The 15,613-nt window shown below is 45.8% G+C and overlaps 1 protein-coding gene across 1 annotated transcript in view; it reads left to right on the forward strand.

The window, feature by feature from the left end:
* The first annotated feature begins 1,043 nt into the window (after positions 1–1,043).
* The window catches only part of PLB1 (phospholipase B1), a 124,228-nt gene continuing 109,658 nt past the window's right edge, over positions 1,044–15,613 (forward strand). Inside the window, exons 1-2 of the mRNA XM_036263445.1 lie at positions 1,044–1,098; positions 15,231–15,292. Coding sequence (XP_036119338.1) covers positions 1,044–1,098; positions 15,231–15,292 — 117 coding nt within the window. The remainder of the gene's footprint in view (positions 1,099–15,230; positions 15,293–15,613) is intronic.

A 15,613-nucleotide genomic window follows, 5' to 3' on the forward strand; every position in this document is an offset into this window, starting at 1 on the left:
ATAGGAGAACCATGTCAGATGGAGATCTGAGGTTGGGTGATAGGAACGGCTCCAGCCTCTGAGCTAGATCTCAGAGGTTAGCGCGTGGCCTTGCTGCTGTAAGGGAGGTCAGACGCAAGGGTGATTTACATATACTTGTTCATATGAACCAAAGGCACTTGTTTCTTGATATTTGTGGGAAATTTTACATTTCACCCTTAAGGGTATTTTGTCACCCAGGCTTTAAACTTCAGCTCTGCCTGTCCAGTGTGGACCCAGGCTCGCCCTCCGGCTGACTTTGCCTAGAGGAAGCTGCTGCTCTGTCCACGGAGCGCCACGGAGCGCCACGGAGCGCCACGGCTCGCCTCGAGCTTGTACCTCTCAGTTTAACACGCAGACAACACGTGTGTGGTGTGCACGTCAGGCCAACACTCCCAGCCACCCATGCGTAGGGGGGGAAGGGGACAACAGAAACAAACCTCTGTGCATGAGGGAGACCAGGGTACCCTGTGGCGCTCCTGAGACACCGGGGAGTCACATGTCACTCTGTGAGGGCTCACCTTTGGAAGCGGCTTCATGGTTTAGGGTTGTTACAAAGGAGCTTCGCTCCTTCCAAGGCTTTTATTTCCATAGCTCGCAGCTGAGAAGCTGAGGCCACATTCAGGGGCACGCCAGGGTCTCACAGCTTTGGCCGATCGAGGATTCCAGCCCGGCGCCTGGATTTCCAGCCCTGCGGGCCTCCCAGCGGACCAGTCTCCGACAGTGGCAATTTCTGGGCACTCACCATCCTGGGAGGCCGTAGGAGGGGAACTTCGTGGGCCTGGTCTTTTGGTGCCTTTGTCTAGAACATACTACCCATCTTTGACCCACCCACCCCAGGAAATCTTCTGCCTAAGTGTTAATATTTATCATTTACAGCTGGCCACTGCCCCCTTTCAAAGGTGAACACAGTAAAATTTATGACAGGCGCGCTATCAGACGACAGAGGAGCATAAAAGGAGTGACGGTTCGTCTATCTGCAGAGACACTTCGTCCGAGGCCTTCGACACCTGGAGGATCCCGGCATGGGGCTGCAGCCACACCTTTTCCTCCTGGGGCTGCTGCTGCTCCTGGGGCGAGGTAAGTCTGCCCGGGGTCCCATGCTGCTGGGACACGGGGCTCGGGAGAGGAACGTGAACCTCTCATAAGCACAGAACGCACAGTTCAGGCCCCAGCAGGCTGTGGGGCCGAGTGTGACATGTGCCGGCCCTGGGCTGTGGGGCCGAGGCAGGTCTTGGGATGGGTGAGAAGGGATGGGTGTAGGGAGTCACAAAGACCTAGACTCTAGTTCTCTGTGTTGTGTGGCCTGGGGCAGGGCCAGATTTTTCTCTCTCTCATCCTTAACATGGAAATGCCACTACTGATGATGAGCAAGTTTTGATCATTCCGTTTATGGTTTTGTTTTTGCTGAAAGGACAGAGGAAGGCACACTCAGGACCACAGGTTCTAAAGGAGGCCCACATCTTCAGTGCTGTTGACTCTGACGGAACAGAGTGGGCTCAGGCAGGGCTTTGGGTTTCTCTTGATGCCAAGGATGAGGAGAAGGTGGTGCCTCTGCCTCAGTCCCTCTCTGCCCTTTGTCATCCCACCCTGGCTGCTGCGTCCAGACGCCAGTTCTGGTCCTTACCTTGGACGAGGCCGTCACCCGCCGCGTCTGGGGCTGTGTGTGCAAGGTGTGGAGGGCGGAGGGGGGTGCAAGGTGGCAGGGGTGGGAGGTGGAGGGGTGTAATGCCTACTACACTTACTGCACAGGTGATTGCATTTTCCTAATTGCTGATGAGGCCGAGGTGCTTTTCCAAAACATGTTTATTGACCATTTGAATTCCTCTTTCATAAAGTACTAGTTCAAGCGTGTTTCCCATTTTTCTGTGGGTTTGTCCTTTTTCTCATTGACTTCAGGAGTTTTCACACATGTTGTGCGCTTGCTCTTTGTTGATTATAAGTATGGCAGATACCATACACTCTGAAGTCTGTCTTTCTACTCTCTTCAGGGAGACTTGAGATGAGCACATTCCTTAATTCGAGGGAAAAATGAAAACCACCCAAATGGAACAAATGGAGGCTGTTTATTCAGAGGTTGCTGTAGCAAAGGGGTCAGCCACGATCACTTGATCACTTATGTCAGGCAGAGACTCCAAGGCGGGAAGGGGGGGGGGGCGGAGCTTGAGAGTGAAAAGGGGGAGGAGTCGGGTGGGCTTTGGTTGGAGGCTGTTGCTACGGGGAAGCTGGAGGCCAGCTAACTAGAGGTGAGGCCTCTTAAGTAGCTTGTTTGGGGAACATATCTGGCTTTCTCTGCTTGGTCCTGAGTTGGAAGCAGGGACAAAGGAGGGAGCTGCAGTCATGGAGCAAGTCCTGGCCGTCGGGGTGGCTGCTGCAGGGGAGGTGGCCAGGGCTCTGTTGTCAGCTGTGGTCCGGCCTTTGTCTGTTGTGTATTCAGTCTATTTCCAAAGTTTTTCATTTTTGCCTTTATGGTTTGTGCTCTTGGCTTCTTATTTGAGAATCCCCCTTCTGCCTTGCAGTCGTGAGATATCCTATACTTCCTTCTAAACACTTTATAAATGTGATTTTCTCTTCTGGGTCTTTAATATATCTGGGATTGACTTTCGCGACCTGTGTAAGAGAGAAAGCCGATGATACAGAATGTTGTGCATGCAGCTGCCTAGCTGTCTTGGCACCATTTATCGAAGGGCTGTTTCCTCACAGCTCTGACAAGCTGCCTCCATCCACACAGGAAGGGCTCATATATGCCTGCATCTGGGGCTAACTGTTTGGCTTTAGTAGGCCATTGGTCTATCCCTGTGCCAATAGCACATTGTTTCAATTCTATAGCTTTCTAATAAGTTTTATTATTTGGAAAAACATGTCTGTTTTTTCTTCTTTTTAAAGAGTGACTTGGCTTTAAACTTTCATGTAAATTGTACTATCAATGCGTCGATTTCTACCAAAAAACACACCTATTGGGATTTTGATAGAATTTGCTTTGAATTTTATGAACCAAATTGGGGAAAATAGAGATCTTTATAATATTGAGTCTTCCAAATCATGAGCATGTACTTAGATCTTTTTTAATGCCTCTCAAAGTCTTATCGTTTTCTCTGCTGAGGTCTTGCATATGTATTGTTAGTTATTCTTAGACACATGACTTTTGTTGTATGTTAACCAGATTAAAATGTTTATCCCCTCCCCCCCCCACCTTCACCCACTGTTGTCTGTGTGCATTGGTTGTGCATATATTCATCTAAGTTCTTTGGTTTATCTCTTCCTGCCCCCTGCTCTCCTTCCCCCTGAGGTTTGTCAGTCCGTTCTCTACTGCCATGTCTCTGGATCTATTTTGTTTGACTGCTTATTTTGTTCATTATATTCCACAAATAAGTGAGATTATGTGATACTTTTTTTTTTTTTTTTTTTTTTATCCTCACCCGAGGACATTTTTCCATTTTTTGTTCAGGTAGAGTGGGAGGGAGAGAGAGGAACAGAGAGAGAGAGAGAGAAACATCAATGTGAAGGGACACATCGAGTGGCTGCCACCCGCACGACCGACCAGGGACGGGGACAAACTGCAACCGAGAAACGCGCCCTTAGCAGGAACCGAACCCGGGTCTCTCAGGACCGCAGGCCGATGCTCTAACCGCTGAACCAAACCGGCCAGGGCGATACTTTTTTAAAAATATTTTTAATTGATTTTATTAGAGAGGAAGGGAGAGAGAGATAGAAACACTGATGTGAGAGAGATACACCCATCAGCTGCCTCCTGCACGCCCCCTACTGGGGACCGAGCCTACAACCCAGGCATGTGCCCTGACCGGGAATCAAACCGCGACCTTTCAGTCCCTGGGGTGATGCTCGATCCACTGAGCCACATCGGTTGGGAAAGAGATTATGTAGTGCTTGTTTTTTATGTGTTGATTTTGAACCCAATTAAACTAATAAATTTTAATGTTATACGTATATTCCTTTGGATTTCCTATATACACAATCCTGCCAATAATGGCAGTTTTTCCACTCTCTTTTCAATCTCTGTACCTTTTCTAGCTTCTGCCTCACTGTGCTGGCTGGTGCTTCCATGACAATTTTTCACAAAAGTGATGGTTGCAAGTATTCTTACCTTATTCCCAAGTTCAAGAACAAAAGTGTTTAATGTTTTGTCAGAAAGCACGGTTTTGCTACTGGCTTTTCTGTAGCTCTTATTTATGAAACTAAGAAATCTCTAGTCCTAATTTTCCAGCAGTTTTTAAAAAATTATAAGCAGATGTTAAATTTTATGTAATGTTTTTCTGTACTTACAAAGATGATTGTATGATTTACTTCTTTAATCTGCTAATGTGGTGAATTAAATGAGCCGACTTCTTATTTTATTTTTTCAGTCATTGCTGATTAGATTTACCAAAGCCCCCTCATTGCAGTGACTTGTCCTGCCTCTTTCCTCTCCTTTCTTCTCCAACAATTCTTTTGCCTTTTTGTTTGTTCATTTTGTGCCATCGAAAATTTTAGGCTGGCTTTTGTCATGCGCACTTCGGTTGGGATTTGTCCTCATTGTTATTGCTAGAAGCAGATTAAACTCTTAGGACAGAAATGCAACATCGATAATGTTGAGTCCGGGCTGTGTCACATTAGGGGTACACCTGGGGCTGGGATGTTAAATTCGATCATTTGGTTATGGTGGTGTCTGTCAGATTTCCCCCTTGTAAGGTGCCATTCCCCATGTGACTTACACGTTACCTGTAGGGAAAGCTAGGGTACCCTGTGATGGTTCTTGCCTGCATGGATTATTACCATGATGAGTATAAAGGTGACTTTAAAATGTCTATCACCTCTTTTAATATTGTTAGTTAGAATTCCTCCATAAAGAAGAGATTCTCTTCTCTTCCCCACTCTTTGTATGTTTTGTCTTCTTAATATGAAATGGACTTATAGCCCTGGCTATAAGAGTCATGGGTTCGATTCCTGCCAAGGACATGTACCTAGTTGCGGTTCATCCCTGGTCCTGGTCAGGGTCGAGCAGGAGGCAACCAGTTGATGTGTCTCTCTCACATTGATGATTCTCTCTCTCTCCCTCCCTCCCACTCTATCTGAGGATAAATAGAAAAATATCCTCAGGTGGGGTTTAAAAAAATAATAATAAAATAAAATGGACTTATAGATTCTTTTCCTAATCATCGTGTATACTCCAGCCATGTCCTTATTTATTTGGATGCTCAAGTTGTTGCAGATTTGGCCAATGTGAGCTCCTTGCAGCTGACTCCTGTGTCCCCATCAATTTCTTAAGCACTTTTTAACCTTATGGAACAAGCTGTTCAGGCTAATCTTGTATTTTTTCTATCTCAGTCATTTCTTCAAGGTTCCACTTGGTAGAATATTTTATTTAGAAACCAAGACCTAGGTGCTAGGGGTGTTCATTGCTGTTGGGGTGTCATTATGTCTAAGCCCTCTCAAGAGACAGAGCCAAGAAATATAGTTTTCTTTTTTAAACAATAAATTTATACAGACATCTCTAATTTTAGTTAGAACTAGTCTTTTGTCTCCTTCCCCCATTTCAGATTTGTATTGGTCTCCCACAGTGCAAACTAGGGTTATAAAATATCAAATTTATTAATTTGCCAAATCCTAAGATACATACACCATAATATTGGACTTGTTACAGAAATAACACCACCACCAACAAATAAAGTGCAACATTTTTTTTTGCTGTTCTTTGCCCTAGACTATATCCCACTCAGGTTACATAATCAAAATACCTTGTTCAAAATCACATGGATTAATTTTTTTCTTTTGTTTCTTTGTGTGGTTATGTTCTCTGTTTAACATATAGTTAAGCTTGACTCTGTTTGTATTCAGTTATAAGGTTTCTCCCATTCTTGTGGATTTCACTTTATTTTTTAAATAGATAACGTGTTAACATGGTTCAACAATCTAAACGATGTGGAAAGATATACTCAGAGAAGTGCCATCCCTCTTCCTAGCCTTTCCATTCCATTCCTACTCATCCCTGTAGGTAACCAATTTCAGTATTTTCTAATCAGTGTTTCTCTTTACAAATATATTCTTATGTTTTTTCCTTTTTGCACAAAGATAACCTACTATATACATATTCTGCATCTTGAACTCTTTTAAGAGTATATCCTGAAATGTTGTTTGTTTTCCTTACTTTATATACCATGGCTCTTGGCCTCTTTCCAACTCGGCCCCTTTCTGTTTTCTGTGCTGCAGTCTGGGTCTTGGGCGCATGTCCCAGTCTAGGCTTCTTTCAGTTGTGTCCAGTTTGCTGTTAAACCTGAAAATTTCAAGATAGTGAAGATTTGGAAAATTGACTTTACTTTTCAAATCTAGTTTACATTTAGTTATTTACCAAATTTGCAATGTTGCTTTTTAAAATGATTTTGTGTTCCTACAAATACCCTCAAGTTTATCTTTTGCTAAACGTAGTTTTATCATTTTTGTCTGATCATTTTAGTATCCAAAGTCTTTCATCTGTTTCTGCTCGGTTTTTTTCCCTGCTAATTTTTGCTCCTGGATACCTTGTTTCTTTCTGTGTTCGGTAATTTTTAAAAATTATGATGAGATTCTCAGACTCCTTAAAAATGTATTTGTGAGAGTCTTTGAGGCGTAGGATAAAAATGTCTGTGTTCCGAGACATATATGAATGTCATTCTGTTAGGCACCAGGGACATTACCATTCGAGGATCACTTCAAACTAAGCTCATGGTGTGAGGTTCTCTAGAATAACCAAGCCCCACAGTAAGCACTGTACATATATAACAGCTGCTCTTTAAGACGGGATGTACTATTATCTCCATCTTAAAGATGAGAAAACGGAGTCAGAAATAAAATAACTTGCCCAAAGTCATCCAGCTAATAAGTACAGGAGTCAGAATTCAGTCCCAAGTCAGAGTCCAGAGCTGGGACCTTTGACCACCACCCTGCATGACAGTCCAGCCCAAGGGAGGAAAGAATTACAACTGGGCTTTTATTTAAGCGTGAAAATCGACAAACAACACATAGGAAAACAGATTCCTGCTCTGAAATTTTGGATTTATAAAACTGAAACATTATCTCAAAACTACAGTTGGCAAAAGCAAGTTGGCAAGAAATCATTGTATCTAAGAAAATGCAACTTCCACCCAAATTTCGTTTTCCTGGCATGGGTCAGAAGTTCTTCAGGAGGTTGTCTTGCTGTGGCAGTGCCCCTGTGCCAGGCCTGTCGCTGCAAAGCCAAAGGTGGGAGCTGGGCGAACACATTGAGAGAGGAAAGACCTACCTCTTTTGTTACTAGAACAAGTCAAGCTGGTCAATGTCCGTTTTACAAGCCCCAGAATCCTTCCTGGAGTTTGCAGCCCAGCCCTCTAGGACTGCTGTCCTTCCAAATGAGAGTAGAAAGCAACCTTGGAGAACTTCTGGTGGTCCAAGTCCTTCCAGTTATTGATAGAGGGGAGGGGACTTTCTTGAGTCATATGCCGAATTTGTGGCATCCCCACCCCCACTCTGACTCGCACACTTGTCTCTGAAGTCCTGCTCTGGCAGCAAACCCAGGTATGGGACTTTCCCCGGGAGCTCAGGAGTCCTGCCTGCCTGGATGTCATCTGTACCTTGTAGAGTTTTAGGGCTTGATTGTCAATCACTTTCATCACGCTGCTTCTGCTACTTGTCAATCAGCTGTCTGAGCACCTTTCCAAGAAGGTGAGCCTGGCTGGTAGATAATTAAACCAAATGTAAGGAACCCCCTGGGGAGGGAGAAGGGATCTGCATAAAACCACGGGAGAAGAATTAAATACTGAAATAGGTGCGATCGCTGTAATAGAGACAACAGGGTTCAAGGGCTGAGTGATGCACGCGGGCTGGGAAGTTTCATGTGGGAGGTGAAACCGGACTGAGCCGAAGGGTGAGTGGGATTAACATAAACACAGGAGCAGGGAGGACATGCTCGCGTGGGGAGCAGCACCGCCAAAGGCAAAGCGGGGGCCTGACGTGCTGGGTGTGAGGAGCAGGCTGCAGGCCTGGTCTGTGGTGCGGGCTGGTGGTGGAGAGGTGATTTACATAAAGTGGAATTTTGAAATCCCAGGACAAGGAGAACAATAGAGATGATCCTAGTGCCTTTCGATTTGAAGAGACTGCTGAAATGATTTAATCCAAATCTTTTCTTCTACATTTACAAAAACTGAACCCTACAGAGGTCAAGTGACCAGCCCAAGGTCACGCAGCAATCTAGAATTTGAATTCGCTAGAGCGGAAGAGGGGGGCTATTAAAGGTTCTTCAGCAGGGAAGTAGCCTCCTGCAGGTGGCATTTGGGGCAAGATGTGTCTGTTAGCTTCAGACATGAAAGTCAAAAGAGACGATAGGCTGGTGAGTCAGGGCGCCTGGCTCCTAGGAAGAGGCCGGCAGGGAGGGAGTTTGCTCCGGAAAGGCCACGTGCTTCCCCGCTACCTGAGGCACCGTGTCCTCTGGCACAGCGGTGACCATGGTGCTCCCTTCCCACCAGGAAGCCCCAGTTGTCTGGGAGGGCACCTTCCTCATGGGGCACACCATGTGGCCCCACACAGCTCCCCGAGAGTCCCTCCTGGTTGGAGCCCACTAATCACTGCTGCCCCTTCCAGCTTTGAGGGTCCCAGGTCCCCTTTCAAGTTCTGGGCCGTGGTGGCTGAGGCAGAGCCAGCTGGGAACCAGCCCAGAGGATGTCAGTATAGGAGGAGTCCGGGCTCCGGCCTGCTGCTGCGAGGCGCCGCTTGTCCACTTTCACTCCGGGACCCGCTTCTCATGTCGTTCCTTCCTGACTCTGGGACAATACAGTCTCAAAGCAAAGCATTCCTTGTCCAAGGTCACAAAGTCAATCAATAGCAAAACTCAAGTCAGCTCGGGGATGTTCTCCCCAGGAGGACGCTCCCAGAGCCCCCTCGCTGGGCCGGGGCACAGGGCATGGCTGCGGGATCTTGGGATGAAGACGTGGGGATGCACTGGCCTCCGGCTGGAATGGGATCTGTAAGGGGTGGTGGTGTCTCCCTGTGGCTGTCAGCACAGAAGTATTTAGGGAATGGTGGCTTGGGACTTCCCATATCATCTCGAATGTTTCTTGAATCTCATCAGACTAGAGGTTTTGTCTGCAACGAGGTTGTGACAGTGCAAATCCTATGTCATCCTTCGGGATTCTGATGATAAATATGGATGGACTGATAAGGGCAGCTGGAAATACTGATCTGGGAGACATGGCCACAGAATACATTTTCATATACTGGGAACTTGGGTTATAGAACAACATACATACTAATAAGCCTTTACATAACCTTCTTGCAAAAAGACCCTGGTCTCAAGGAAAGCTTGCCGTACAGGTTACGGGGACTCGGGCTTCACTAGTGGTCCTTTCAGGAACTTGCCGAATGACCTTTGGCAGGTCTGCTAACCTCCCTGGGCCTCAGTTTCCAGAGGTAGTAACAAGATGACCTCAAACTTCTGCCCACCTCAGCCACTCCAGAATCCTGAGACAAACATTCAGGGGGCAGACCAGCTATCCCAGAAAGTTTCTCTGGCCCTCACTGTCACCTTCCACTGATACGGCATGTGACTCCCCAAGCGCATGTCCTGTGCTCCTCAGCGCACAGGGAATCTGGTGTTGGAGCAACAGCCAGGCATGCCTTATGGTTTGTACTCGGCACCCCAGAGAGTCCTGTCCCGTGCCTACTCACAGGTGGCCAGTGGCATCCCACAGGGCCTGGGTGGGGTGGGAATGAGGTGTTGCAGGGGTGACAGCTAAAGCCCATCAGCTCACAGTCCAAAACAGTGCAGGGGACAAACACTGGGACCCTCCCCTTCTCAGCTCACCAGGACAGCTCACTGCTCAGTGGGTGCTGTGGGGGTGCGAGGCCCGCCCCGCCCTTGGTCTGTGTGAGCCGGTGGAAGTCACCTAGCCTCTCTGAGATGGTAAAAACTTGCCAACAAGACCGTGAGTCCTGCAGCACTTTCCTCGTCCTCGATCCTCACAGCAGCCCCACGAGGAAGCCAGCCAGCCTCCTCATCCCCATTCTCTGGATGGGAAGTCCAAGTTCAGAGAGAGCAATACTTGATCAAGGCCACAGAATGGCTGTCTTTCCACAAGACAAGGACGAGGGCGGACAGTTGTGCTCTAGACACTGTGTAAGTAGAAAAACACAAAGGAAATCTATAAATGAAGAGGGCATGAGCCGTTTTCACCGTGCTTGTGAGATCAGCCTACCTGCCCTGGCCGTTTGTTGGGCTAACACACTTCAAGTTTCTTTGAGGAGTCAGGGCTCTCAGATACAGAAGTACATGAACAAGACACTCACAGGGGCTTGTAGCAACCGCTGGTTCCCAGGGCACCCAGGCCGCACCCCTGTGTCGTGGGGCTACGCAGCAGGTGATGGGCTGATGGTCGCTGCTCCAGAAGGTACTTCCCTGAGGGAGAGTTGGGTGTGGCTTCAGGGAGCCAAGGCCCCATGTGCTAATGGCCGTCTGTCAGCCCCGGGCCCCCAGTGGCAATGGCCGTGTCCAGTGTGGGTGACCGACCTCAGCCAAGCCTGTTTCTCAGTGTGCATACAGATGTCTTTCTCTTCCATTACCATCTGAGTGGAAAAGTACATGTTTTTTTCCCCTTACTGACCTCATTGAGGTGGGACTTTTTCGGGGATCTCTAAGCCTCTCATAGATCAATGGCCTTGAGGCTAAAACAACCACCCAAAAGAGAAAACATTCCCTTGGGATTCGTGACTGGGGTTCAATCCTGTCACAAGTGCTTTGACAGTTTTTTCCACAACGCCTCAGCGCACTGCGGGAATAGCAAGAAGCTGTCTTCCATTTACCTGGAGGAGAGCAGAGGACTGGAGTGACGGCCCGTGTCACTCCACGGATCAGCGGGGCAGGACCGAGGGGTCCTGGTTTCCATGTGGGTCTCAGGTCTGGACATTTAACGTTTAGATTCTAGGCAGCACCTCTTTGTGACACCCCAGAGTCGTTATCATGGATGACTCAGACCTTCACGTTGAAAACGAACTCTAGTTCTATGAGGAATTCCCAGAATCTGGAGCCTGGAAGGGTCTGAGAAATGGTCTGTGCTCACCGTCTCTCTGGCCTTGAAGTTATAATAATCATAACTACCAATTACTGGACCTTTACCACATGTCAGATACCGTGCTTTGTGTTGTCACGCATTTAATCCACGTGGCATCTCCACGAGGCTGGTATCATCAGCTTCATCTTCCAGCTTAGGAAACAGAAGCATGGAGAGAGGGGTCCGACCAAGGGTGTCCAGGCTCTTAACATCTGCCAAGTATGTGTGCCACTGCTTGTGTGATCCCAGCCTCTGCTTGGACCAGTGCCCTGGTGGCCCACTCTTGGTCAGGTAGCTCTGGCTGTTCTACCAAAGAGCCCCTCTGCCCACTGGTCTAGTCCTCGTTGGGGGTGGGTTACAAGGAACCGGGCCAGTCCCCTGGCATCCAGCCCTTTAGATAATGAAGGAAGTTCTTATACATCTCCCCTCAGCATCTCTTTTCTGGTTTTTCCAAGTGTGTTTAAATATGACATCTGACTATTTAATACTTTCAATGTGTCCTACCTATGATCTTTTCTCCGTTCTTTCTTTTTTCCTTCAGTTCCACTCCTGCCCAACATTAGCTTGCTGATTATACATTTTTTGTTATTTTGGCATTTAAGATTACAACATGCATCCTTGACTTATTAAAGTCTAATATCAGTGTAACTCCATTTACTCCAGCCAAATATGCCCACACAGCAACGTTACATATATTTTCAACTTCATACTACATTATTTTTATTGGTATTGGCAAGCTTTTATTGTAAAGGGCCGACTGGTAAATATTTTAGGTTTTTGTGGATCATATATAGTTTCTAGTATATATTCTTTTTTGTCTCTCCCCCAACCCCCACAAAGAAAAACTCTTTGAATATGTCAAAGTCTTTCTTATCTAGAGAGCCATACGAGAATAGGCTGTGGGCAGAGTTGACTTATGGGCCATAGTTTTCTGGCTTCTGTTTTTTACGGTCAATATAATTTTGGATTTACCTACTTATTTATTCTTTCTGTACTTCATTCCTTCTTATATTACCATGTTTCACTCTAGAACCATTATTTTCTTAGCATTTTATTAATTTTCTTTTCGTACTGATATTGGAGAGAGAGAAAGGAAGGAGAGGAAAGGAGGGAGAGATAGAAACGTCCATGAGAGAGAACATCGATTATCCACCTCCTGCATGCCCCCCACTGGGGATCGGGCCCACAACCTGGGTATGTGCCCTGACTGGGAATCGAACCAGTGACCTCTTGGTGCATGGGTCGGCACTCAACCCCTGAGCCACACATGCTGGGCTTTCTTAGCATTTTGACTGTGTCATTTCACCGTCTCTGACCTCCTTGTTTCTGATGATGAGTCAGCCATTAATTGTAATGTTGGTCTCATGCATGTGAAAAGTTGTTTTTCTTCTGCTAGTTTCCAGATTGTTTTCCCCTTGGCTTCAGAACTACACCTAGACACATTGATTATTATAGTTGATATATCTTGGTAAAATTCTCTTTGTGTTTTTCCTACTGAAGGTTTTTTTCCCCTCCAGTTTCTTCTATCTGTGGCTCAGTACTTCTAATCAAATGTGAGAAGTTTTCGGTCATTATCTCGTCAAATATTTTTCTCTTTCTCTCTCATTCTTCCAGGACTCATTACCTGTATGTTTGTATGCTTGACAGTGTGCACAGATCTCTGAGGTCTTGTTTATCTTTCTTCAGCCTTTTTCCCTCTGTCTTTTTCAGAAATGTACTTTCTGTTGATCTATCTTTAAGTTTATAGATTCTTTTTTCTGCCATCTTAAGTCTGTTGTCGAGCCCATCTAGTAAATCTTTCAGTTATTGTACTTCTAAACTCTGGAATTTGTTATAAATATATAACTATATAAATATACATAAAAGAAGATATAGCTCTTCTATTTATTGAGTCTTTAGTCTACATGATTTTCTATATTTCTTTGAACATAATTTCTTTAATTCTGTGAATATATGTGTGTGTGTGTGTGTGTGTGTGTGTGTGTATGACTTCTTTGAAGACTAAGCCTGCAAAATGCAACATCTGAGCCCATTCAGAACCAGTTTCCATTCATTGCTTTTTTCCTGAGTACAAAACTAACTTTTTAGGTTTCAGACATTTCTAGTAACTTTTGGTTGCTAACTGGGCATATTTGATAAAATTTAGCAATTCTGTACTCTGCTTTATTTTTCTGAGAGCCATTGGTTTATTTCTTATTAAATTGCCCGGACTTAAACTGTAGAATTTGTCTCCCTCACTGTATGCAGCCACTGCTGTCTTTGCTCAGTTTTTGTTTTATTTCTTGGGCTTTTTTTTTTTAACCTGGAATCCTAGGGGGTCATGCCTGGGTCTGCATGGTTTAGTGAGCAGCCAATGAGTTGGAGAGAGGTCGTGCTCAAACACTGAGAGTTTGTAAAGCTCTGTTTATTGGTCTGTGGTTTGGAAAATAAACACATAGTTGCAGCCAGTTTCTCTTTCCTTTCCTTTTACATGGGGCTCTTGCGGGTCTCTCCTCCACATGCATAGACTTCCAGTCAACCTGGAATATGTGAAGAGCATATCTCAGCCCTTCTCATTGCCTGGGCTCCCCCACTAAATATCTGATTGGGTCCCTCTATCCCAAACAGGGAACGAGAACAAAGCTGCAGATGTTACCCGTTTATTCCCACGTTAGTCCACCACGTTTCACTCTCCGTTGTCTTTTGTTTTTCTTTTTTCCTCTCTTGGTTTCTGTTTATTACGTGTTGTCTCCCGGTAATTATTTTTTATTATTAAATGATTGGTATCATATATGAAAAAGTAGAAAGATAATTTCATGTTCTGGGTGGTGCTGTCTTCTTCCATAAAGACTTTATTTTTGCTTTTGGCAGACAGTTGGGTAGAAGCAGATCACCTTAATCTAATCTGGAATCAGACTGCAGCTATGATAAATATACATAATGGAATACTACTCGTGATAAAAAAGCATGGAATCTAACCTCTTACGACATCATGGATGGACCTAGAGAGTATTATGCTAAGTGAAATAAGTAAGGCAAAGACAAATACCATTTGATTTCACTTACATGTGGAATCTAAAGACCAAAATAAACAAAATAGAATCAGATTTGTAGATATAAAGAACAGACTGGATTGACAGAGAGGTTGGGAGGCTGGATAAAAAAGATGAAGGGCCCTGGACAGTTTGGCTCAGCAGTTGGAGCGTCGGCCTGCGGTCCAGAGAGACCCGGGTTCGGTTCCCACAAAGGGCACGTGCCTCTGTTGCAGTTTGTCCCCGGCCCTGGTTGGGTCGTGCGGGAGGCAGCCACTCGATGTGTCCCTTTTACGTCAATGTTTCTCTCTCTCTCTCTCCCCCTCCCACTCTATCTGAAAAAAAATGGAAAAATGAAATGTCCTCAGGTGGGGATAAAAAAAAAAATGAAGGGCTTAAGAAGCACAAATTGGTAGTTGCAGAATAGTCACAGAGATGTAAATTAGTCAATAATCTTATAATAACTATGTATGGGACCAGGTGGGTACTTGAAGTGTTGGGGGGACCACTCTATAAAGTACATAGTGTTCTGACCACGGTGCTGTACACCTGAAACTAATACAGAATAATAATGAATGTAAACTATGAACTGGGATGAGGATAGTGTCTTTGCTGTGTCCCTACCTGCCTCTTCTCCCTTTTCACCTACATTCGGCAAGACCCCTTGAGACAGTCCTTGTCCAGCCATTATGTATAGTCATGGCTGCTGGGAATCCCATAAATAGCTCTTCTGTTAAGCTGACACCACTCATCAGACTATTCCAGAATGTCCTTCACCTCCCCTGCTTTGTCCTGGCTCCCCAAACAACAACAGCCATTTGCCCAACATGACCTTCCTCGAGAGTTCTGCTCTTTGCCAAGGAACCAATAAAGGAATCTGCATTGAGGTGCCTCTGCATGGTATAGGGTTATTGCTGACCCCTCTCAGATAACTTTTACTTTTCAACCTGGGGATTCTGCTTTAATGGAAGTGTGATGTTCCAAACAGTGGAGTGGATAGTTGGACAAGTGGAATCTAGACTCTCCTAACAAGAGGGATGTTACTGAGATGGTCACATAGCTAGGGCTGGGAGGAAGGGCAGCAAATGTACAAATCTGGGTGGGCGTTAATTCCAGCTAAATAACCTGAACTATTTTCACTTTATTTTAGGGACCACCCAAGTCCATACCTTTCCGGAAGAGAATACATTGGAAGAGCAGCTATGGCCAGAGGTGAGGGCTTTCTCCTCACTGAAGGGGTGGTGGGGTCTCTTCCAGTGGGTATATCCAAGTCTTGATGCAAGTTGGCAGGTCCCTTCCTTGAGAGAATGGGCTACATGAGCTGCTTCCCCCAGGGATAGCCTAGCTGCCTGGCAGGACAGGGGCAGCATGACTGTATCTCCTGGAATCTGGGGCTCATCACTCCCGCTGACTGAGTGGGTGGTTCCCAGAAGTGTCCAGAAAGAGTTATAAATGGGTTGATAACTGTATGAACCTTGAAGCAGATGCTGTGAGTTATCTGAAGGCATCTGGATGAGGTCTTCCCAGAACATC

The sequence above is a fragment of the Molossus molossus genome, unplaced genomic scaffold (assembly GCF_014108415.1).
Source record: "Molossus molossus isolate mMolMol1 unplaced genomic scaffold, mMolMol1.p scaffold_m16_p_15, whole genome shotgun sequence".
Classification (NCBI taxonomy): Eukaryota; Metazoa; Chordata; class Mammalia; order Chiroptera; family Molossidae; genus Molossus; species Molossus molossus.